General features: G+C 41.6%; 1 protein-coding gene across 1 annotated transcript in view; it reads right to left on the bottom strand.

The window, feature by feature from the left end:
* Positions 1 to 252: 252 nt before the first annotated feature.
* Positions 253 to 24,747, bottom strand: part of Musk (muscle associated receptor tyrosine kinase) — a 142,276-nt gene continuing 117,781 nt past the window's right edge. Inside the window, exons 11-17 of the mRNA XM_051162526.1 lie at positions 17,050 to 17,313; positions 15,358 to 15,533; positions 14,668 to 14,691; positions 5,583 to 5,781; positions 4,941 to 5,132; positions 3,394 to 3,542; positions 253 to 1,152 (exon numbers count right to left, since the gene is read on the bottom strand). Of these exons, the coding sequence (XP_051018483.1) occupies positions 470 to 1,152; positions 3,394 to 3,542; positions 4,941 to 5,132; positions 5,583 to 5,781; positions 14,668 to 14,691; positions 15,358 to 15,533; positions 17,050 to 17,313 (1,687 nt within the window). The 3' untranslated portion in view covers positions 253 to 469. The remainder of the gene's footprint in view (positions 1,153 to 3,393; positions 3,543 to 4,940; positions 5,133 to 5,582; positions 5,782 to 14,667; positions 14,692 to 15,357; positions 15,534 to 17,049; positions 17,314 to 24,747) is intronic.

The following is a 24,747-nucleotide window of genomic DNA, read 5'->3' as shown; positions in this document are numbered from 1 at the left end:
CAAACACGTGATTACACATTCAATGCAAGAGAGAGGAAAAACAGAAAGAACCTATCGTATGTCTTTGGTTTTCTCTCCTTTGCCAAAATGTACACAAAGGCACACTGTCTTTGCAATGGACAGGATGTCTTCCGTTAAAAATGAAGCCGCCCATCCTGCTTTGGGTTCCACCTGAGCACACCAGCCTCAGGATGCAGGAACGGAACCCGGGATGCTCTCATGCAGGATGAGGGAGAAGAGCTACGTGCTGTCCTCTTTCCTAGCCTGGGTCTCCAACTACATATTTCAATGTGACCCTTTAACCCGTGGGTTCTTCACGGTGTGTTTCTCCCGGCAAACAGGCAACTGGCTCGGGATGTCTATGTTAAACCCTTTCTTATACGGTCTTACCCAGCCTCTGCTGTGGGATTCCTCCCACTCACAGTCGGAAAAGAGCCTAGCAGGTGTTGTTGTTGGAGCTTGGTCAACCTCAGACACCCACCGTTCCCTCTGCTCTTTCGCACATGCGCTGCAGGATCCGGTGGATACTGCAGAAGCTGGGTCTGTCCGCGGGCAGCTTGCTCCAACACAGGCGCATGAGGTTGTACAGTTCCAAGGGGCAGTTCTCAGGGCAGGAGAGGATGTTGCCATCTCTCACATAATAAATCACCTCCTCATGGGCCATTCCATAGTAGGGCTGCAGCCCGTAGGAGAAGATCTCCCAGAGGACCACACCGTAGGCCCACACATCCGACTCCGTGGTGTAGCGATTGTAGAAGATGGACTCAGGCGGCATCCAGCGGATAGGGATGGCGTCATTTTCATTAGCTTTGTAGTAGTCTGCGGAGTAGATGTTCCTAGAGAGGCCAAAGTCTGCAATCTTCACCACCATGTTCTCCCCCACCAGGCAGTTCCTGGTAGCCAAGTCCCGGTGGACAAACTTGCGCTCCGACAGGTAGGCCATGCCAGCTGCTACCTGCCGGGCAATGCAGAGCTGTTCTGCGCAGGATAGGGGTGGGGGACCAGGGCTGGACACCCGAGCCCTCGTGGACAGATCAGTGTGGCTGAGGCTGCACACGGTGTGAGGGGCCATGCTTCGGAGGAACTCATTGAGGTCACCATAGGCCATGTATTCAAAGAGCAGGCACATCGGCTTCCCTACCGCACACACACCTGCAATCAGAATATCTTAGTTAGACTGGAACTTTCCACAAAGAAGGAGCGCTCCAAAATCAAAAGACCAGACCAGAAAAGATGTGGTCCCAAGTATTATGGACATCGTTTGTCATACCGTGAACCCCCTTCTTTGCTTGAACATGCCCTGTTACCTGGTAAGAGTCATTGTATTTCTTCTCTTTGTAAGACGTCTGTTATCTTTTCACCTATACTACTACCTTGCTTCCTACACATTCATTGTGTTCGATGTGCTCCCCCAACATCTTATCTCTTGGAGTGGAGGGATTATGTTCCCTGTTTCTTTAAATCACTCAGACTTACTGTAACAAATGTAAGTGGATTCAGGAATGGGTGATGCAATCCTTGTGTTTGGATCTCTGAAGAGTGAGAACAAGGGAGATCTACCACATTTAGGAAAAACAAAAACAGAACAAAAACAAAAAACAAATCCAAGATTCTTAGAGGAACTTATTAGGTAGCCATAGTAAAATTGTTCGAATTTTAGACTTTTATCTTTTTTTTTTTTTAACATTTGAGATTATACTATAATTGTAATTTCTCCCCCATCTTACTTTCTTTCAAATTCATGGCCTCATTTTTCACTGTTGTTCCATACATATATATGCACGTATATAATACATATTCCTAAATACAACTTGGCCAGTCAGTCTGTATAATGTTACTTGTATGTATATTTTCAGGGCTGACCATTTGGTGCTGGATAAGAGTTGCTGAGCTCTTCCCTGAGGAAGACTATTTCTCACACTCTTTCTATCCATTAGTTCTTTTTGTGAAGGTCTAGTAGGATCTTTCAACCTCCCCATGGCATCCATCACCTCTCTCTCTCTCTCTCTCTCTCTCTCTCTCTCTCTCTCTCTCTCTCTCTCTCTCTCTCTCTCTCTCTCTCTCTCTCCTGTGTGTGTGTGTGTGTGTGTGTGTGTGTGTGTGTGTGTATGTTTATGGTTGCATATAAAGCTATATGTATATTCACATGCATGTGTACATGTATGCGTGTGGATGTGGAGTATAAACACCCATGTCAAGTCTCTTGTTTTTCTTTTGGTTTTTTGAGATAGGGTTTCTCTGTGTATCCCTGGCTGTCCTGGACTTGCTTTGTAGACCAGGCTGGCCTTGAACTCACAGTGCTCCACCTGCCTCTGCCTTCCCAGTGCTAAGATTAAAGGCGTGCGCCACCGTGCCCTGCTCAAGTCTCTTTCTTACTTGCTCCCCACCTTATTTTTTTGATACAGAGTCTCTCACTGACCTTGAATCCCACCAGGTCCACTAGGCTGCCTGGCTTCAAGTCCAGGGATCCTCCTGTCTCAACTCACCCAGTGTTGGGATTTACAGCCATGTATCACCATGCCTAGCCCTTCTGTGGGTGCTGGGGATCCAACCTCAGGCATCCTGCTGGTGCAGTGGACACTTTACACACAGAGTACCCTCTTCCCGACTCCAGCTTGTGTTCTTTAAGAACCGGACAAGCTTGCCCTGGGGCCTGTGCAAGTGCATCTCATTCTCCACTCAGCCTCTTACTTCTGCTGCCAGCCTCTTACCTCTGCTAGGTCTTTACACAAATGCCACATGCTCGCTGCAGTCTTCAAAAATATTAGCTCACATTCCAAAAAGTTTTCCTTTATTTTGAGTTTTTAAAAAAATCAGGAGGAATATAAGCCATGTTTACTTCTATATCTGTCTCTCAAAAAGAATGTCGGCTCTGTAAGGCCAGATGATTTTGGAAGTTTTATTTATTTCTATGTAATTATATAAACTATTCAATTAATACTTGTTAAATTTATGAATCTATGATGAAATGGTGACACAACAGTGAGCAAACATATTACTTAAATTAAGATATTCTAGTTAAGAAAAAAATGGACAAATGAGATGTATATATTTTTAGGCCTTAATAGATTCCATGATGGTGAATGAGTGTCAAGGAAATTTTCTTCATGTGAAGACACTTGGAAAAACTTCGAACCAGAAAAGAGGCAGCAATGACAGAGAAAATCAGAAATGGTGGAATTAAAGGTGGGTATCTGTGAAACACAAAGTGTTCTGAAATCTGGGGTAGAAGGAATGTGGGGAGGTAGGTGGAAAGGCTAAACTAGGAAAGGAAGAGGCATACAGCACTGATCAGAGAGTAAGGCAAAAGGATAAATAAGTGAAATGCAAAAGAAGAAAACCTGAGAAAACATCTTTTTTGAGGAACAATTTTTTTCAGTTATATTTTCCTACCTAAGAGCTTCACAATGTTGGGGTTGTCAAATTCCGCCATGAGGGCTGCCTCCCTCTGGAAGTCGGCTTGCATGTCTGCCGAGGCCTCCTCCTTAAGCATCTTCACAGCCACCATAGTGAAAGGTTCATAAGGAAGTAAGCCTGGAGCCCTGAGAGGTAAACCAAAGATGGGGATGTTCATGCCCCCCGTGCTTACATTTACTCACATTTATATACTGCCCCCCACACACACTTATGAAGCCTTTTCCGAAGCCACAAAGCGAAGGAAGATGTCAACTGTAAGTTATGCTGAAATTTCTTGACGCTAGATAAGAAATTAACTAGTTATTCTTAACATAGATTGTATTTGACAATGTATTGCTTACCAACTAGACACACACTACACACACACACATACACACACACACACACACAGAGAGAGAGAGAGAGAGAGAGAGAGAGAGAGAGAGAGAGAGAGAGAGAGAGAGAGAGCGCTAATATATCCACTATAATCCCCTACTGGTTAGCCTGAACCTAGATCCCTCAAGTGAAGAGTGCGGCTGACTGTCTTTGTGTCGCCCTCACAGCATACAATGCCCTCTTGCCAAGCTCACAGTAAGCATGTGAGACTTTTCATTTTAGATATGTAGCCTTAATACCAAGGCTACTTTAAGTGGAGTAGGACGCTGAGTGCTCAAGGACAGGACTGACAACTGGTGATTAATCCAAGCCCACGTCTGGCTGCACAGCACGTGTCTGTGGATCTAGGTCCACACAGAGTGGGTATGTTACTCCATTTCAAACAAAGTTTAAAAAACAAAAGAGCTATGATTGACTGTAAATACACCCCTTTCCTGAACTCACTGATTTTTGAATTTTTACAATTTCCCTTGGTTTTCGTATTCCATGAATGTTTATTTAATGTCTATAGAAGTCAAACTCTGAGTTCTTAAACACTAATTCAAAGGAAACTTTAAATAAAGCAGAGGTTAGTAATAGAAAAACGAAAGTGAAGCAAATAGGTATTGCTACCAAATAAATGTAAGAAATTATGGCTAAAATGTATGGAAACATGATTTCTAGAAATCAAATATGGTTCAATTGCTAGTCATTTCTTGTAAGGTACTTTCATTGGATCTCCTCTAAATTAAGAATTTAAACCCAGCAAACTGCATTCTTTCTAGGCATGCTACTTTCTAGTAAAGCAGGCATCAAGGTTCACAATAAAAACACATGGAGGTAAAGGGATGGCATAGAGCACGAGCTGCTTTTCCAGAGGACACACATAATGGCGTACACTTGTCTGTAACTCCAGTTTCAGTGGATCCAATGCCATCCTCTGGCTTCTGTGCACCCACACGGTGCACAGACATACATGCAGGCAAAGCCCCAACACATAAAACAAAAAATAAAAACCTCAAAAATAGCTTTCAATACAAACAAATTATGTAAAGAATAAAATGACCCAATAATAACTTTTATTCCCAGTAGATCCTTCTGACAACCTGGTTACTTTTCAAACGTAGTGAACTTCAGCAGAGAATGTTTTTCCCCATAGTTAACTTTACCTCGCTTGGAAGACCCTTCCAAATGCTCCCTCTCCGATGTCTCTGACATACTCAATGTTATTCCTGGGATACTCCAGGCTGAGCAACTTGGGGTTCAGGAGGAGAGGCATCCTCTGGTACATGGGGTTGGGATGGAGTCTGTCCAGAAGGAGCTCAGAAGGCAATGTGGTGAGGGTCACCGCTGCTGACTCTCTGCAGGTGAGAGAGGCAAGATCAACAGTGGCCCTTGCACTTAGAACTGGATCCTTAGAGATATTTAGAAATACACAGAGCATATAATAAATAGTAAGATGGCTGGAGACTCTTGGGCTTGAGAATGATAAAGTCTGTTGCTTGGTCTCCAGTCAATAGGCTCATCTCATCACCATCCACATCAGCAGCAAAGCTGGGAGAAGAAAGGATGCAGGAGAAGCCATTTTCATCCACATAACTATTTAAGTTCTACCAGTTATAAAAACTGACTTTGGTACCCATGGCCTTTTTAAAGTACAAAGTAAGGGGTGTTGAATTTTAAAGCCAGAGTATGGATGCTAGTAAGACAATGCTGGTATGACAGACATTTCCCATCCCCAGTTCCCAAACTGAGTATGTGGGTTATAATAAGGCGCGACTTCGGGCGATTGGCTTCAACGCAATCCTCACCTTTTCTTACTTTTCCACTCTTTCCTTCTCCGGCAGCAATAAAGAGTAGCGATGGTAAGAAGAGCAAACACGGCAAAGCTGGACATGATGGAGATGATGACAGTCATGGAGTACGCGGGCGAGACAGCAAAGGAAGACGTGGAGGAAGGCAAATTGGGAATGTCCACGCTCGGCTTGGAGGACACCACTGATGGGAATGCTGCAAGCAAGCAGTAGTTCTTTGTGCTTATTTTGGAACCTTTAAGAGTCAGGTTTTGTATGAAGTACTTGCTACCACAACGTTAACAATATGGCAGTGGGTCAGGTGCTCCTTGGTTGTCTGTCCATAAAGTCTAATATTAATACTCCAATAAGGTTCATTTGCAAGGGGAAGGAAATATGCATTCCTATAAGAAATCTGAATCTTGGACTTAGGCTCCTTATATACTATGTATGAGTGACAGCACTTGGAAAAGTATGCAGTAAAAATATTTTCATGTAATGAGTCTGAAGTTGAAGGTGAGAATGTCTGAGATGTATGTGTGTGTATATGCATGTGTGTGTGCATGTATGTGTATGCATGTGTGTGTATGCATGTATGTGTATGCATGTGTGTATGCATGTGTGTATGCATGTGTGTATGCATGTGTGTGTATGCATGTGTGTGTATGTGTATATGTGTATGCATGTATGTACATGTGTATGTGTATATGTGTTTGCATGTGTGTGCATGTGTATGTATGCATGTGTATGTGTGTGCATGCACGTGTGTGTAGCAGTAGCAGTTGTAGTAGTAGTAGTAGGCTTACAAATAATGAAAATAATAACGAAGAAAAATGAAGCCATTGGAACATAATGAGCAGAAGCAGATTCATCTAAAACCTGAACTCGTCAAACTCCCATGTAAAAGGCCAATGAGATTTAAAAACAAGTAAAATCTGCGTTGTGCTGTAGATCAGCAGATGCCACACTTCTGTCGCTTTGCTTGCATCTTGCAAGTTCACGGGGACTATTTAAACAACCTTCTTACACATGCCTTGAATCTTTTTTGTAGAGTGACCAAAGGTAAAAACATGAAAACAGAATAGTTTATAAATGACCAAAAAGAGTCTTGACATCTAAAAATCAATTTTGTAGCCTAAAGGGAGTGAAGATGATTTCTCCAAGTATCTGGGGAACACGGACAGATGTGGCTAACGCAGGCTACGGGGATAAACCTCAATTGATCTCAAAGGCACAAATCACAAAACTCTGCTCTCTCACAAAAATGCCTACAATGGGAGGTTAAATAAAATCCAACAGGATTATGAAGAAGAAGAAGAAGAAAGCTCTGTAACTCTTATGGTTAAAAAATTTAAAGTAACCATTGTTATAAGTCAGTAAATGAAAGTCTTAATGGCACGTATGAAATTTGGCTAAAATTATCTTCATTGATAAACTCGTGGCTTTATCTTCTCCTGTTAGACATACCGAAGAGGATGAGTGGAGTTATGAGACTTTAGACAAGCAACAGTAATTCTTGAGAGCAAAGGGAAACAGGACACACATTGGTACACCTATGCAAGCAGAGGTTACAGAGTGGGACCACACATACCACAGACGACAGAGTAAAATTACTGGTCTTTTAAACATTTAAAACATGGTTTGATGAGGAGAATTTTAACTGGAAAAGACAAGAAAGCCACAGTGTAGCAATTAAGAAAGAAGTGTTATCTCAAGAGACTCTCAGATCAATAAAGACGAAATAGTACATAATTATGCAATCACACTTAGGCGAAATGATAGGAATACAGTAGTTGCAGAATCTGAATAAGAAATAGACACAGTACAGCCACAGGCAAGAAATTACTTTTTAAAACCATTGTATAATGACAAACATACTGTTTGAGGCTTTGGGGAGGTAAAAGTTCAATATTACAATATGTCCCATCTATAGAACACTCTTTTAACCCATTAAAGGATCTATAGCGCTAATATGCAACCCAGAAATGTTAGCAGAAAAGGAAAAAGCACACACCAGTCATCTGACAGATGCTTCTCACAAGTGCCTGAGGGAGCAATTGCTAACCAATCCAAATAGAGTAAGAAAATACAGGTTTCACAAACAGAAACATGTTAAAATAAAAAAATAATCAAAAACAGAAAAGAAAAATCTGTATTTCAATAGGAGCCAATGGCATTTGGAAAGGGGGTTTTTGAAAGTGATGGTTGTAAATAGTGCCTGTGTCTGCCTCTTAGTCTAGAGTGGGGACAGCTCAGCACTGCTAGCTGAACAAAAGAAAGTCATTGATACAGCAGGTACCCAGGGCCGCTTGAAACACAGCATTCACGAAAGTACAGGCTATAAGGGGCGCTTATGTCCAACTTTTAGTCTAGGAGTGGACACAATGAACACCCTGACTACCTGAAGGAGAGATAAACTTGTTTTCGTTATGATCCCAAGTGTGGGATCGGAATGGTCTCATGAGAGAACAGGTGAGGTTAATCCACTAGAAGACGGACCACCTCTTGCGGGAGCTTGATTGTTGCCAGCTGAAAAGATCCCATAAACAGACTCTGGGAGGAGATATATAAATGAGCCCAGAATTGGAGGCAGGGCTTTTTGGAGACTTCGAATAGTTTTGGCCACTTTGAAAGGCTCCTAGAGAGAACTGCTGGAGGGAAGGCTTCTAGAATCCAGCTCCTGCTGAGGTACCGCGTTCTGGTTACTTCAAGTTCCAGCAGGAGAAATCTTGCTGACTACACCAGGAGAATCGCTCCTCGGAACTGGTATCCTTATGGTTTTGGTATTGTGTTCGTTAATCCTCTTTTCATATTGTTTCGGTTCGTCAGGTTATAAGTGATGTGTGCTCACGTAATAAGTGTGTAATAAAATATAGTGGTTAAAAAAAGTGAGCCTACAACTACCAATGGCTAAGCAAGTGTTTTTGATCTGTAGAGATCAAGCGTGGTCACTGTTGTGACTTATGAAGACATATGGGACAGGAAGATATTCAGCACAGCAGTAAATATCTGCGTGGGATTGGTGACAGCTCACCACATCAGGGCACAGCAGTGGTGGGGTTAGACTCCCTAGGTTCTAATGCTGGTCCACAGTCACCCCTGAATTTTTCAATCCAAAGGAAGGTTTACAAGAGTCAGCTAAACTTCCCATTCTTAACACAGTAAGAATAAATATTAAAATATATAGATTGATGTCTATTTTTATACCTGGATTTTACAGAGCTGTTCATATTATATATAATATGTGAGATAATATAATTTGTGAAGTTGATGTGATACAGTCAGGAAGTATATGGGTCAGTTTTTTTTTCCCTCAAAAATATTAAAAATTGGATTCGTCAGATGATGCTTTTGCTATGCAAGAATGAGAATAGGAGTTTGGATCTCCAGAACTCAAGAAAAAAGTGGAGTGTGGTGGCATGCGTTTGTACTCCAATGCAGGGGACATGGCGCAGACAGCTGGGTCCCGGAGCTCACGGGCTGGCCCATCTCACCAATGGGTGAGGCCCTGTCTCAAAAAACAAACAAACAAACAAAAAACAAAAAACAGATGGATAGTGATAAAGAAATGTCTGGTCTCCACATATGTACACAGGTGCACCTACCCACATACATATGTACACACACACACACACACACACACACACACACACACACACACACACACTGAATTATTATAAAATAGACTTTAATGATGTATTCTTAAAAATTCATGATCATTCTGTAAGGTTTATTTTCTAAATGCAAGAATTTCCATCGTTTGACCAGTAGTTCCGCTGTATGGATTCAAATACATCTTCCTCCCTGGACAGTTCTATTAGGATTCTTTGACTGTTGCTTGCAAGAGCAAGTTGTGCAGATTTCCACCAGAGCCATGTCAATCACCCCCCTAGAGCCAAATGGCCGAATCAATTTTCCATGAAATTCCCCTTCTAGCCTTAATTTGTCTTAATAAAATTTATATCTTCATCTTTTTCCCGATGGTCACCAGGTAGTCACTCATCCTACACTAGGACATTGATTCTTGTTAATGATGTGTAGGAATCAGAAGCATCGGGAGCCGACTTGTCAAGGAGGAACCAATCACTAAGCAGACTGTTAGCAACAAAATGCAAGAGGCTGTGGTAAGAGTCGTAAAACATGTCAAGAGCACGTAGGGGCACTAACAGCACAAGTCTCAGCATGCTGCGTGAGTCTTCTGATGCAAATGTAAATTAGATATAAATAACGAAAGGGCAACACTAGTGGAAAGCCACTACAGTCTGAGCATTTGTGGCTCTTGAAAGCCACATGTGATATATGCCCTTATCAAAGAGATCTGAGTGGCTCCTCCCTTCTGCCATGTGGTGTTACAGTGCGAAGATAACAACATCTGAAGTTGTAGCTACAGCAGCCATGCGGATGGTCCTCACCTGACACCAAATATGTCCATGTCTTAATCCTGGACAGCCAACTTCCAGAGCTCCGAGAAACAGATTTTTGGGGTTACAAGCTGCTCCCTCTATTGTGTTTTGCTATTGTATCTTAAAAGCCCAAAACCAAGATGACTGCTTGGGGCGGGGTACTACAAGAGTTGAGTGGAATGCAGGTAGGGAGATATTTTTACAATGGAAATGTAGCTTGTATGGGTTGGAACCAAGATGCTTCTTCAAAAGCACACCTGACAGTTCCGTTGTTCCAGGTGGAGACATCTACAGTTATGGGCAACATGAGCTTTGGGCCATAAGAAGGTCTCACATGCGAATGGGAGTTATTCGGCTTTTGCTCTGCATCAATTGGAGAAGACCACAGGAGGGTGTTAAGCAGTGAAGCAGCTGGTCAGCTTTGTGCCTTAGAAAGATATCTCAGCCGCAACCTAGACCTCCACGATACCATTCCCATTATGGCTGATCTTAAGATCCTAGCATGACCTCCTAAGGAGTCATAAAGAGATTATCTGATGCACACCATTGGGTAGGATTACACACACACACACACACACACACACACACACACACACACCACAGATAAAGAGAACATCTAAAGGCTTCTGTCTAGACAAAAACAACAGCAACAACAACAAAACAAATACGAGAAAAATATTCAAACATATTAAACTATTCCACTTTCTAAACTAGAAGCTACAAAGGATGCAACTACATCTACAGGCTGGTTAGAGACATGTAGTGACACCCAAAATCTTCTTAGTTTGCTATTTTACCTCAGTTATTGAGGCAAGATGAGACTACTGGATGATACTCACTCTCAAGACTTCCCTTGAGAAGATACACAAAACAACTCTCCACTGCCAACTGAATCTGAATGGGACTTTGAGATGATAAGAATAAAGGAGCAATAATAAAAACATGTACTTCCAAACCTAAATAGAAATGGTGACATGACTGGGAACTTTGTCTAATTCTCTAAATAAGAATTAAAAAAAAAAAAGAGTCACTCTTCAAGGAGAAGAAATCACTAATGCTGGGGAGACAAAGGACGAGATACACGTATGCTGAGCCCCTCACTGAGATGCTACAGGGTTCATGGTGGTCAGAATGAGGAAATGGAAAGGGGAAGCTGGGATCTGGCTTTTGAACAACAGTGGAAAAATAACTAGCTCAAAATAAGTAAAGACCAAATCCTAGGAATCCACCTGCCTCTCTGCCTGTCCAGCCTGAGATCACACGTGTACATCATTACACCTCTCTTTCTACCACTGTGCTGGGGATTGAACTCACATCCTTGTGCTTGCACAACAAGCACTCTGCTATCTGAATCTCCTCCCCGAGCCGACACAGGGAGATGCTTAGGTGGTCAGCATGAGTTCACTCTACACTCATAGAAGACCAAGCCATCACCACAGAAGGACTGCGTTCTAATTGTTGTCATATCATGAACTGTCTACTGCATCCAGTTCTGAGCATCCCCTCCATCCTCCCTACTGCCAGGGCAGGGTAGATATGAAGGCAGCGGCTATGAACCTCATCTCACGAAAGAAAAAGTTGGAAATTGGGCGTGTTTAGTGCAAAGAGGAAGAAACTACAAGGAGACAGAAGATGCGTCTCCAAATACTTTTTAAGTTTGTGCTACAAAGGGTGCATCAAAGGAAGTGGAAAAATGATCAGCCACAACACAACGGACCAAATGGCTGAAACGGTCTCACAATTAATGGAGTGACTTCTAGTTGGGAAAGAGAATGCCTGCAGAGACAGTGCAGAGTAGAGCGCCCCCTGTAGGAAAATTTAGGTGGAAGAAACTATTAAAATCGTTTCCAATTCTGTTTCTGAGTTTCTAGCTTTCCCATCCCCCAAAAGACAGGCCCAGCCAGCATTTCCAATGATTAAAATATTAACACATTACAAAACTCACTCGTCCTCCCTCCCTCCCTCCCTCCCTCCCTCCCTCCCTCCCTCCCTTTCTCCCTCCCTCCCTCCCTCCCTCCCTTTATTTGTGGCCAAAATAGTAGCTGGCCATTATGGAAACTGAATTTTAGAAGCAAACCATATATTTATCTAAATGGTGATTAAATGGTTGTCAAGCTGTCTGGATGATTTAAAGTTAGAAACATTTTTGTCAATGGGAGCTTCTCAAGACCAGTCACTCCTAATGGAATGTGAAAAGCCATGGGCGTCTCCTTTAGAATGCGTCTGTGACGACAAGCAGGCAAGCTTTTCATGTGAAGTCTTGGAAATTAAAAAAGAAGATAATATAGAAACATAAGTTGTGACAATTTAAAATTAGACATTGATGATGGAGGCAGAATCAGACAGATTGGGGCTTAAATATTGGCTCACCCCCACACTAGATAGGCCACGTGGTTGAGGTGGTTGACCTGGGCGAGTCGGTTGACCTGTTTGACTAGGGTGTAGCGTGGAACATGCTCATAGCACCTACTTTCATAGTACTGCTGGGGGTACTTAAGAGAGTCTGTACCTACCACACCAGTCAGTTTGTCAGGACTGGAGTGAACAGACACTCACTCTCCAGGGACAGGAATGGTGAGAGTAAAGTCAGAAGGGACGAGAGACTTGATGGGACGCAGCTCTCCATTACCAGAAAAAGCCACACAGCATTTTCCTTCAGAAACCTTGAAACAAAAGGCAGGCTTGCTACTGAGCGTGCCAGGAAGATATGCGCAATCCCACAGAAGAGACAAACAGTACACTTAGCTCAGAGTAATGTAAATACGGCACAGTCATGACGTGTTCGAGGAGACATTTCACTTCAGCAAAAGATACTGTCAAAGTAAAACAAACCGAGAAACTACTGAGACTCTAGTTCCTGTGTTCGACCAAGCCGAAAATAATGGAAAGATGAAGAAGGATTTTAAAATCTCCCTCCATTGTCTCTCAAAACGAGCTAGTAATGAAATTTGGAGTCTATTAAGAAGCAGCAATGCAGGGCCAGGCAAGATGGCTCAGTGGCTAAAGGCATTAACCAATGTGAACTGAGTTTGATCCCCAGGACCCATATGGTGGAACCGACCCTCACAAGTCATCCTTACACACACACACACATGCACACGCACACACACATGCACACACACATACATGCCAACTCTCACAAGTCATCCTTACACACACACACATGCACACACACACATACATGCCGACTCGCACAAGTCATCCTTACGCACACACACGCACACGTGCACACGCACACACACTCAAAGTAAATTAATGTAATAAGATCTTTTTAAAAAATATAAAACAAGGACCATTTGAGGGCTTAATACATTCCCCAGAACCCAACTTGCTGTGTGCAAAAGGGCACTTTCTTTGTTAGAATACTAACCCGCTATAAGATAACAGAGACAAGCACTTGCTTCTGACTCAGAGAGCACAAACATAACCCACCTATGTGGAGAGAAAATGACCCCTTTACAAACATTTGAAGCTAATTTTCTCAAATGCATCCAGCTTCTCAGAAAACTGTTTTCTAAAGACAAGGAAATTAATATCTGTAGCTAGTTCTGTGCTGCTCAGCATTTCAACTTGCAGGAGCTATTTCTCTCCTGCTTCATGTGGGTCCCAGGGGTTGAGGCATCAGGAATTGTAGCAGGAAACTTTACTTTTTTGCTGGCCTTTCGCTTAGCATTGCAAACACTATCTGAAAAGTGGCTCTCCTAAAGCCACAACAGTAGAAACCAACCATGGTGGTATGAGTAGGTATGGCCTCCATAGCCTCATGTTTGAATGCCTTGCCCATCGGGTGTGGCACTATTGGGAGCTATGGCCTTGTTGGAGTAGGTTGGAGGAAGTGTGTCACTGTCTCAAAGAACTGCTAATAAATAAACACAATAAGAAATTGAGATGCCATTGACATACTAGGAACTTTTCTTTGTGTTTCTATTAGAATGATTAGTTTTAGAATTAAAGCAAAATACTTTAAAAAGTAGAATTAGAGCGGGGTGCGGTGGTGCACACCTGTAATCCCAGCACTTGGGGAGGTAGAGGCAGGTGGGATTTCTGTGAGTTCAAGGCCAGCCTGGCCTACAAAGTCAGTCCAGGAAAGCAAAGATTACACAGAGAAACCTTGTCTCAAAAAACCAAAAAAAAAAAAAAAAGAAAGAAAGAAAAAAAGTAGGATTATAGGTGACCTATTGGCCCTTTTATTTTTCCTTGTTGGCCAAAGGACAAGAGGTTCTATAATTAATATGGAATTTTTGTATGAAAACCTAAAAGAAGACTAAAAAAAGACAAAGGGAGAAAACTACATCTATTCTCAAAAAAAAAAAAAAAAAAAACGTTGCAAATAAAGATTACAAGTCAGCTCAATAGAGGGAAAAAACAGGATTTGTTTCCATCCAAAAACAATGACAGAATTTAAAATTGTGACTGCAGAATCAAAAGGCTACACTTAAACTTAACTGACGGATGAGGTTTAAAAGAGGCCAACATTTGAGGTATGAGATAGTATTTGTTCCAGTCACAAGCACCACACGTCCTCCAGTGTGCCACTTAAAGGCTATAAGCTGAGGGGGTGGATGAGCTCCGACCCTGAGTGCGTGCTGAGGATGATAGGGACATTCTGTTCTGCATATGGGGAAGTGTGGGGTAAATATACATGCACGAATTCACTTACAGACACAGAAGATTTCAGAGGCACAAACGGAATTACTTACTTGTTATGTTTTCTTTTTTATAATCTGAGGGGGAAAGGATAAAAATTGATTTTAAGTAAATATTAAGACACCTCCTAGATCGTCCGAGCTAGTGCTAAGAAAAGCGACTTTCCCTGTCAGCGTTTACATGAATGACAGATGAGCACTCAGATGTAAAGAAGGCATCTTTGAAATGAAACCAGCCATTAGTGTAACAACAGCCTCACAAATGAAATCCGTAAAGCACCATGCAGTCAGTGGCTTGGTTGTGTTTTGTGAGGTCAGCATTTTCAAACATGTGGCTTATTTTCTGCATGCTTACAAAAATCTGCATCGTTGACTAAGAAAGAGGATTATTTATTCCTTTATGCCATTCCTCTGACAAAACATGAGATGCTTCTTAGCCATTTTCCCCATACATTACGGAAAAGGTTACACTTGTAAGAGTCCCCTATGAAATGAAACAAGATCCAAGCAGCAGCTGAAAGTGCCCTTTGATTTATCTGAAAATAAATGAGTCTTTATAACCTAGGCAATTAGGATAGCATTAGGATTCTCCTTAGTACATGTGTAGAGATGGCCAAGCGAAAAACATTAGAACAGCCTAGAAAGCCTAAAAATGAATGTTAGGAGCTTTAAGTACACACCTTATTTGACTGAAAACAGTAAACTTTCCTTAACTTCCAAAATCTGGAGGGAATTCTTTGTTACCTAAATATGGCAGTCTTGTGCAGGCCATGGGGTCCCGGTGCATGCTGGGAAGCTGGCTGCAGTCTGGCACCCGGAGGAGATGCATCCCGGATCTGTGGAGGCCTCGGTGGCTCTTTCCTTCCATTGCCAGCCATTCCTTTGCACAGAAAAGCTCCTTCACCGCCAGGCAGTACTCTCTGAAAGGCCGTAAGGCGAGAAGGTTTCAGTGAATCACGAGGAGCTGAAGCCAAATTTGCAGTGGGGCTTACATTTTGTGCTTTCAAAACTCCATCACGTCGTAGTGTTTTTTGCTTACAAAAGCATTTTTATACGGCTCTTTTTTTTTTTTTTTTTTTTACTTAAATAATGCAAGACATTATAAGAAACGTTCTATGCTTTGAGATGAAATACTATCTTGCTTAATTTTTTTTTGAACGTTAGAATGAATTATATAATATCCTCTTCTCGAAGTTCATATTAAAAAATGAAGATACAGGGGCAGAAGAGATGGCTCAGAGGTTATGAACACTTCTTGCTCTTGCAGAAGATTCAGGTTCAATTCCCAGCACCCATGTGGTGGCTCACAACCATTTGCAACTGTGGTTTCAGGGAATCCAATGGGTACTTAGATGGCGCACATACATGTATGCAAGAAAAACTTTCCTATATGTAAAATAAAATAAATAAACCTTTTTTTAAAAAGGTACAGAAACAAAGTCAGCAGTGTTAAGAACTAAGGGGCGTGGACTATTGCCTGGAGTTGGTGGGCGGGGCTTGAGAAAGGACTACACCATGAGCTTCTGCGAGTTCTGCTTTCAGGAACACAGCAGCAGCTCCTGCCACCCTTCACAGAAGCCCTTTGGGTTCCCTGGGAGCCCATCCCAGAGACCTGCCCTGAGGATGTAAGACGCTTCCACCCGGAACGCCACATTAATCACTGAGGTTTTGGGCAGGTTGTATAATGAGTGGAGGAACTAAAGAAAGACTGGTTAGACTAATTGGACTTTGGAAGTTAACATTTGTTTGAGTTTACTAGGACAAACTGCATCAAGAGAAACCTGGGTAATTTCAAATTAAGATTGTTAGAGCTGATAAGAAGAGGACAAATACTTTAAGAGGGAAAATAAAGTGTGTAAGGGCTTGGGTGCAGGCACGTGGTAGATTGCTTATGTAACATGCACACATGTATGCATGAGCACACGCGCGTGCGCCTGCGTCATACACACACACACAGACAGACAGAGACACACAGAGAAAGAGACAGACACACAGAGAGACAGGAAGACAGAAACAGATAGATGCACACACACACACACAGAGAGAGAGACAGAGACAGAGACAGAGACAGAGACAGAGACAGAGACAGAGACAGAGAAGAGAGAGACAGATAGACAGACACACACACACAAACGGGGGGAGAATAACGGGTGCCCTATGTCCCTATCAAGAAGAGATTTTGTTTGTGCATGCATTGCATGTGCACACCTGTGTCACAGGGCTCCTTTGTGGTGTACAAGGCACTTTCTGACTGAAACAGACTGTAAGTTCAGTATATTTGTTTTATAGGTTGCCATCCATGGTTTAATTGGGAGGAATTTTATCCTTTTAATTACTTCTTTTGGGTGAACAGCAAATTTTGCCCGACCTACTGATCACAGCAATTCCTTCTTTTCCAAGATACGTACAGGGGGGAAACAGATTTCAAAGTTTTACCTGCAAACGGGCCTGGGAGCAGGTACTCCTCCGGGGCTGCACTCTTGGAAGAGGTGGTTACACAGCAGAGCCTCGGCAGCTGGCCGGCACAGCTGGCTCACAGCCTTCAGCTCACTCCACGCCCTGTGGATCAACAGCTCTTGGGCCTCCTCGGGGTCGGTGTAGGAGATGTTGAAAAAGACAAGGGCGTCTTTCGCCAGGACCGAGTCGCACACCTCCCCTCTGTACTGAGCGCAGTAGCCTTTGCTGTCTGTCTGTGATTTACTGAAAGAGGCAGTGAAGAGCAGAGCCAGTCATACACAGTTTCTTGGCATCCACTCTGCCTCTGCCACACATCGCATCTGTGTCTTAGAACTGGGGAGACTGTCCTGGCAAACGCGTTGAAATGTTTCTTATGGATGGATCTTGTCCCCTCAGGCTGTGGAAAGCTTGGGAAATGGTCAGGAGCAGAGTGAATTTGGGCATTTTTGTTGTTTATGTTATCCACGGATGTGATTGTTACTACCCTCAGCTCACATACTTCTTGCACATAAGCTGATATAACACGAAAACAAAAACAAAGAAACATTCCCTCTGATGAGTAACAGATAAAAGAAGCCTGTAGCTTTAAGAACAATCTACATGTAGCTAGGTGCCTGAAATGTTTAGTACATTCCTGTCTTGGCTATACCACTGTGTACTGGGAAGGTGGTAGCTCATAAACTCACTGACAATACATATTGAACATTTATCATGTGTAGGGACCATCACGTCTACTGTATTCTTATGGTTTCCAAGGATCGCTATCACTAACAGGGTGCCAAACTTCAATCATATTTCTAATTCAATTTTATGCTATTATTTTTAGATGTTTACTATTAAGATTTAGTTTTTTTTTAATCTTTTCAATTTTTAAACATTTTAAATTTTAAAAAATTATTTAAAATTTAAGATTTACCATTATATAAAGGATTCAAAGTAACTGGGCACGGTGGTGTACACCGTAATTCTAGGGAGGCAAAGGCAGGTAGATCTCTGTGAGTTTGAGGCCAGACTGGTTTACAAACCAAGTCCAGGACAACCAAGGCTACACAGAGAAAGCCTGTCTCAAAAACAAACAAACAAACAAACAAACGAAAACAAAGAACAGAGCAAAACAAAAAACTTAAAACAAAATGAAAGAAAAAACAAATAAACTAAAATAAAACAAAGCAAACCAAACCAAAAAGATTTAAAGGAAGGAAATTTAATACTCTAAAATTTGTGAACTTTTTAGATGGTTAAGGAACACTATTTAAGTTTGAAAAATTGATAGTCTATAAACCAATACACTTTTTTGAAACAAACCCACTGGAGTGAAACACAAGTCATTCAAATAAAGTCATGTTTGATAAGACAATTTCAGTTTGAGTTGGTCATTTACTAATTACCCAGCAGGATCCTTAATGTGCCACTTAATTCATAGTAGACATTTCAAATAAAAAACTGTGACTAAGAATATAATTCAATCTGTGGTGACACTAAGGAAAAAAAAAAAACCCTTTAGAGTCATGGTTGCTGTAGTTCAAAAGATCCGAGTAATGACTAAGCTAGCCTAGTTCCAAAGGGTCTGACGTGTTGTTACATCTTGGTGACATGAGAGATAAAAAAACAGCAGGAAGCCAGGCATGGTGGCACATGCCTTTGATCCCAGCACTCAGAGGCAGAGACAGGCAGATCTCTGTGAGTTCAAGGCCAGCCTGGTCTGGTCTACAAGGAGAGCCCAGGACAGCCAGAGCTGTTATACAGAGAAACTCTGTCTTGAAAAACTGAAGGAAAAAAAAAAAAAGACCAGGGAAAACTCTGTACTATGTAAAAGTTAAATAACTCTCTCAATGTCTCCGACTTCAGAATTATTGATCCAGGCTTTCATATCAAGTGTCAACTACTGAATGAAGCTAATTTTTTTTCCTTGAACATCAAATGTAACACACATTAGTGGTTTTCTTTTCTTTCTTTCTTTCTTTTTTTCTTTTTTGGTTTTCCAAGACAGGGTTTCTCTGTGTAGCCTTGGCTGTCCTGGACTCACTTTTGGACCAGGCTGGCCTTGAACACACAGAGCTCTGCCTGCCTCTGCTCCCTGAGTGCTCAAATTACAGGTGTGCAGCACTGTGCCCTGATGGGTGTTTTTCTTTTAATTGCACAAACAATCTTTTTCAAAAAGAAAAAGCCACTACAGAAAACTGATAAAATTGGCCTCAGAAATAAAGAACTCGGAATCAATTCTCTGAACCCCAGCAAATCTTTGTAACATCATTAGTGTGGCTTAAGAGCTGAATCCTCACCTACTTTTCAGTATTAGCCAAATTTCTGCCCCAAAGAATCAAAAACTTTAGATAGCACACATAGGCTTTGATTAGCTCCACCATCCAAGCATACAATTATATCTTGTGTGTGTGTGTGTGTGTGTGTGTGTGTGTGTGTGTGTGTGTGTATGTGTAATCAGTGTATACAAAGATATATCTTATATATCTAGAAATCACCACTCCATCTATCTGTGAATGGCCTAGTCACCTTTTGACTTTTTTTTTTCTCTTCAGATCAATGAAAGTTAAATGAATGCTTAACCAAGACTGACCAGTCAGGGACACAGTATGGATTTGGGCACCAAGACTGTGACTCTGACTCATTCTCAGAGTGAGCTTTTGTTATTTTTATTATAAAATTTGTTTTTAAAAATTTATTCACTTTATATCCTGCTGTTTTGACATTTTAACTATTTTTGGAAGATATTTATAAAACTCAAATTTTACACAGCTACCAAATTTTAGATTTCAGACACGGAAGCAAATTGAATGACTCCACCGGCTTCCTAAGTCTATCGTTAATACTGCTGCTACTATTACTACTACTAATAATAATAATAATAAAATAATCCCTGACTGTTGCTCCCAGCAAGAACTGGGAATGGAGACTAGAAAGCCCTGCCCCGTGTTTTCTGAGGGCTTTTGCATTGCCCACCTGAAGCTGTGTGCCTCTTTAGTTCCTGGGACTGCTGGGAGGGCAGTCTTACAGGCAGCTGGCTCGGTCGCTCTTTTGAACACTGGGACAGAGGTCACACAGATCCCTTTACAGAATACTGATTATTCCGGAGCGTTCTGGTAGACCATCCCTTAAAACTACGAGTTGCCGTTGTACATGGCGCCCATTCCTGCATTACCTCCTGGCAAACCAAACTGGCCGAGCTCCTTCTGTAATGGCGACGACAGTGTTTGCCCCAATACCTCTCCTTCACCTTCTCTGAACAGTCAAATGGAACATTAGTGCGATTCGCCCTCCCTTTTCTCTCCGCTAAGACATGTCTGAATCACCTTTTGAAATAGTACCTTCCGGTTTCTATAACGGAGGCACCATCTATTTCCTTTGAACTTTGTCCAGAGGCATATACAGAGGACCAGCTATGTCCTGTTTGGTTTATGACACCCCCTACTGTAGTGGAGGTACACTTGATAGCTGTCCCTCTCCTTGGGTCTTCCCTTACAGAGGCACTGTCACATTTCCCCTAGAAAGGTGATGATGGCCCCATCTTCAAAGCAGCTGGCAGCATTCTCATTCCTTTATGCCTGTTGTCTCTGCGTGATTCATTTGCTAAGGCAGAGGCCAGCAAGCACAACTCAAGCCTTGTCAGACTCAATTCTTAAAGAAATACTCAGACTCAAAAAAGGACCTAATGACTTCTGATAATATTTTAAAACTTTGGAATGTGGTCAGTTACAGCTACTCACATTCACATGTACTTAAAACTAATTTAAATGTTCACATGTATGTACAATGATGTATATTCTCTTCTTCAAAGTAACATATACATGACACTTCCTTAGTCTTTCATTTAAGCAAAAATTTTGGTCTTCTTTTGTTTGTTTCTTTTGTTTTTTCGAGAAAGAGTTTCTCTGTGTAGCCTTAGCTGTCCTGGACTTATTTTGTAGACCAGGCTGGCCTTGAACTTACAGTGATCTACCTGCCTCTGCCTCTTGAGTGCTGGCATTAATAGCATGTGCCACCGCACTCGGCTCATAAAAATGTTGTCTTATAAGCTAACGTTTAATTGACTGAATTGTGTACAGCATGTATGACACGGTACTGTGAAATTTGCATATAATGTGGCATGGCTAAGTTGAACTAATTCACATATGTATTATTTCAGATGCATATTAGCATTTGTGGTAAGAACACTTAAGATGTGAGTGGTTTTCAAAGGACACCTTACATGGTGCTAACACAAGTCACCATGCCCTATGTTAGGTCTCTTCAACTTACTCCTACGTCTGACTGAAACTTCATATCCTTCATAATTTAACGTTTATGTTTTTCTTTCATAGAATTATTATTTTCACCTGATAGATGAGAATATCTACATTTAAAGTGGTCAAAAGAATATTTAATGACATGTGAAAACTACATGAGACTCAAATGTGTGTCCGCAAATGCAGTTTTATTTAGAACGAAGCACTTGTCCCCATTCATACAATTTCCATGGCTGTTTCTGTGCTAAGCTGACAGGCTGAGAGGCTCAATAAGGCCCTGTATGGCTTACAGAGGGAATATATTAATATCTGACCCTTTATAGAAAATGTTTGCCAACCTCCGCTGTAGCGTGCCGATCAAATGTCACTTTGCTGAACTGCCAAGCACAATGTCCTCAACAGAGGGACGTGACCTCCCTGAAACAACTCTCGTGCTTCCTGTGAGTAAGTGAGGAGCTGTTCACTATAAAAGTGCATTATAGTATAAAGAAGCAATTCTTTTTATTAAAGACTAAAAAAATGGAGAAAATTAATTTTACCTCTGCCAATTGGTAAGAGAAAGAATATAAGGTGGAACAGGGATGGAGGGATCTAAGAGGAGTTGGGGGACAGAGAGAAAATATGATAAAAATGTATTATATGAAATTCTCAAGGTACAAATAAAAATAAATATATTTCTAAACTAAAAATGAAATATATTAGTCACATAAACAGATAAATTACATATTACATATATATATAATATTCTTTATATACAGAAATATAAGAATTGAACTGTAAATACATTTTTTGTATCCTGTATTTTTGCTTTGTAGCATATTGTAAACATTTAAAAAAATGAAGCTTCTAATCAATTTCCTTTATCAATAGATATACATGGTGTTCTTATGTTATATCCAGAGTGCAAGCAGTTGTAAATAATGTTCATAATTCTTATTTCCTTTGAATATATTTCTAGAAGTGGATATTTTTCTATAGATACAAGCTATTTTAAGAATAATAATGAAAATTTCTAAGTTGAAAATTATAAAACAGTGATTTTTCCCACTATTGAGAAGGCTTACATTATCACAAGAGTAAAGTGGACAGGGTGGTTCTCTTGATTTTTTGAGATGTGGTCTCACTTTGTTAGCTAGGCTGGCCTCAAACTTTCAGTCTTTTGTCCCAGTTTTCTGAGTGTTGGTAGGGCCTGCATAGTTGTCACATGCAGTTCAAAACTGTTCTGTGACTAGTATTTATTTAACTTCTAACATGCTTAAACGGCTTTATTTGAATTTAGTTGCATGGAGATGACCTATGTCTACTCTTTACACTCTTGGAATGTATAATTCCAGTATTACACTGTCTTACAAATAATCTGTGGTGTGTGTAGGTGTGTGTGTGTGTGGGTGTGTGCGTGTGTGTGTGTGTGTGTGTGTGTGTGTGTGGGTGTGTGTCCACATGCATGCTTGGTGTGGAGAATGAACAAAAGCATCAAAAGAAAGATACAAGGTCCACAAGCCCCCCCACCCACCCCTCCTTGCCTTGGCTGGTGATGGGTGGAATTGATAGGTTCAGGCAGAAATGTTTGTTCTGTCAGGACCAGCATCCTTCCATACCCTGCCCCTCTATGACTACCTCCTCTCAAACGTTGGGTTTAGACGTCCGCATTGACACTAAACTCACCCATCCAGGCCAGTGATTCTGAGGACTACCATCTCCAGAGGCCACAGTCTGGCTTTTGAAATTTTCCATCTGGGAGATCAAGGGCAGGGAGAGCCTGCTTAGTTTCCCACAGACACTAACAGGAGGCCTTTCTGGGAGGGGCAGAGTCCTCAGGCCTTCGTGGTCAGGAACCCCACATTCTTGGCCCTTACAATTAATCTTTATGTGCAGAGAACTATAAATCCTCCAGGGGCATGGGAGAGTGAACTGGCTTTGTTTCCACATTTATAATGTATATCCAGGAACAGAGTACTTGGTTTTACAAGAGGCAGAGAGGGCAGTTGTGCTGGCAGGCATGGTGGCATGTCCTCATTGTCCACTGGCTTGATTGTCACATGCTTACATCATCTGGCCCTTAGGTAGACACTGGGCTTCACTGTGGAGTTCTTAAGAGTCAGTACACTGTCTCTGAGAACTGTGAAGACCTCACAGTAACTAGCAATTTATCTCAAAATGGAACATCACAGCTGTACATCCAGAGATGAGACTTAGAAGGAACTGTGTTTTATTGGGTATTGAGTTATTTCACTCCGTGGAATTCAAATCAGTGTCTAGAGTTTTCTATTACTCTAAGTTCCTGCGGTCCTTGGTAAGACACTTTTGTGCAGTGTATGAGAGTCTGGAGTCTGCCTGTCCAAACAGCAATGGAGGCCTAGCACTTTGTGTGGTCTGGCGACTTTTGCTGCTCCTGGATCCTATATGGAGAAGTGCAAATAATAACCCTTCTCCCTAACATCCGTGCAATGTCAAGACGAGAACAGGCGCCATGAAACTAACTGCAACAGTCATAACTGCTGTTATGGATGAGTCATCTGTACTTATGCAGCTTCATAGGATTTTGTTTTTGTTTTTGTTTTTCAAGACAGGTTCCCTCTGTGTAGTTTTGGCTGTCCTGGACTTGCTTCAGGCTGGCCTTGAACTCACAGAGGTCTGCCTCTGCCTCCCAAGTGCTGGGATCAAAGGTGTGTGCCAGCAGGCTGGCCTCGAACTCACAGCAATCCATCTGCCTCTGTCTCCTGAGTGCTGGGAATACAGGCATGTACTACCATGCCCAGCTACTTCATAGGATTTTTTTAAAAGCATTTTGTTGTTTTTTTGTTTTTTCACTTGTTTGGTTTTTGGTTTTCATCTAGCCAAGGCTGAATTTGAACTTCTGATTCTCCTGCTTAGCCTTCTGCTTCTGGCAGGTCTATATACCACCAAGCCTAGCTGATTGTTTGATTGTTATTTTTTCTTTAATTTGTTAATTTTGAGATAAGATGTCATATGGTGCAGATTGTCTCCAAATTCACTATGTAGCCCAGGCTATCCTCAAACACACTATGTAGCCCACTCTGGTCTTCCATTCCTGGTCCTCTTCACTCTCTGCTGGGATTAGAGGTATGAACTTGTGTGCCAGGTTACCACGGAGAGTGTTTATGAAAGCCAGTTTTAGCAATTCTGCATGTAAAGTACAGTAGATAAAACCTCAATAACTTAATATTTTTCATCTCTTGGAAAGGTATACATGGGAAAACGGAGTCAGTGTTGAGTTGTATTTCGAGATGCCTCATTTCTAGCTGAGTGAACAGTGCAAAGGGTTTCTCAGTTCCATGGTCCCTATTTGACAGGGATATGTTGAGGACATCTTGAACAGCATCTGACACACAGGAAACACCCAGTTGACATTACCTACCACTATCTTCATTTTTTAAATCATCTTATAAAAATACTAAAATGGCTCTGGGTACTA

The sequence above is a fragment of the Acomys russatus genome, chromosome 2 (assembly GCF_903995435.1).
Source record: "Acomys russatus chromosome 2, mAcoRus1.1, whole genome shotgun sequence".
In the NCBI taxonomy this organism is placed as follows: domain Eukaryota; kingdom Metazoa; phylum Chordata; class Mammalia; order Rodentia; family Muridae; genus Acomys; species Acomys russatus.
This window is presented reverse-complemented; position numbering and strand designations above follow the sequence as displayed.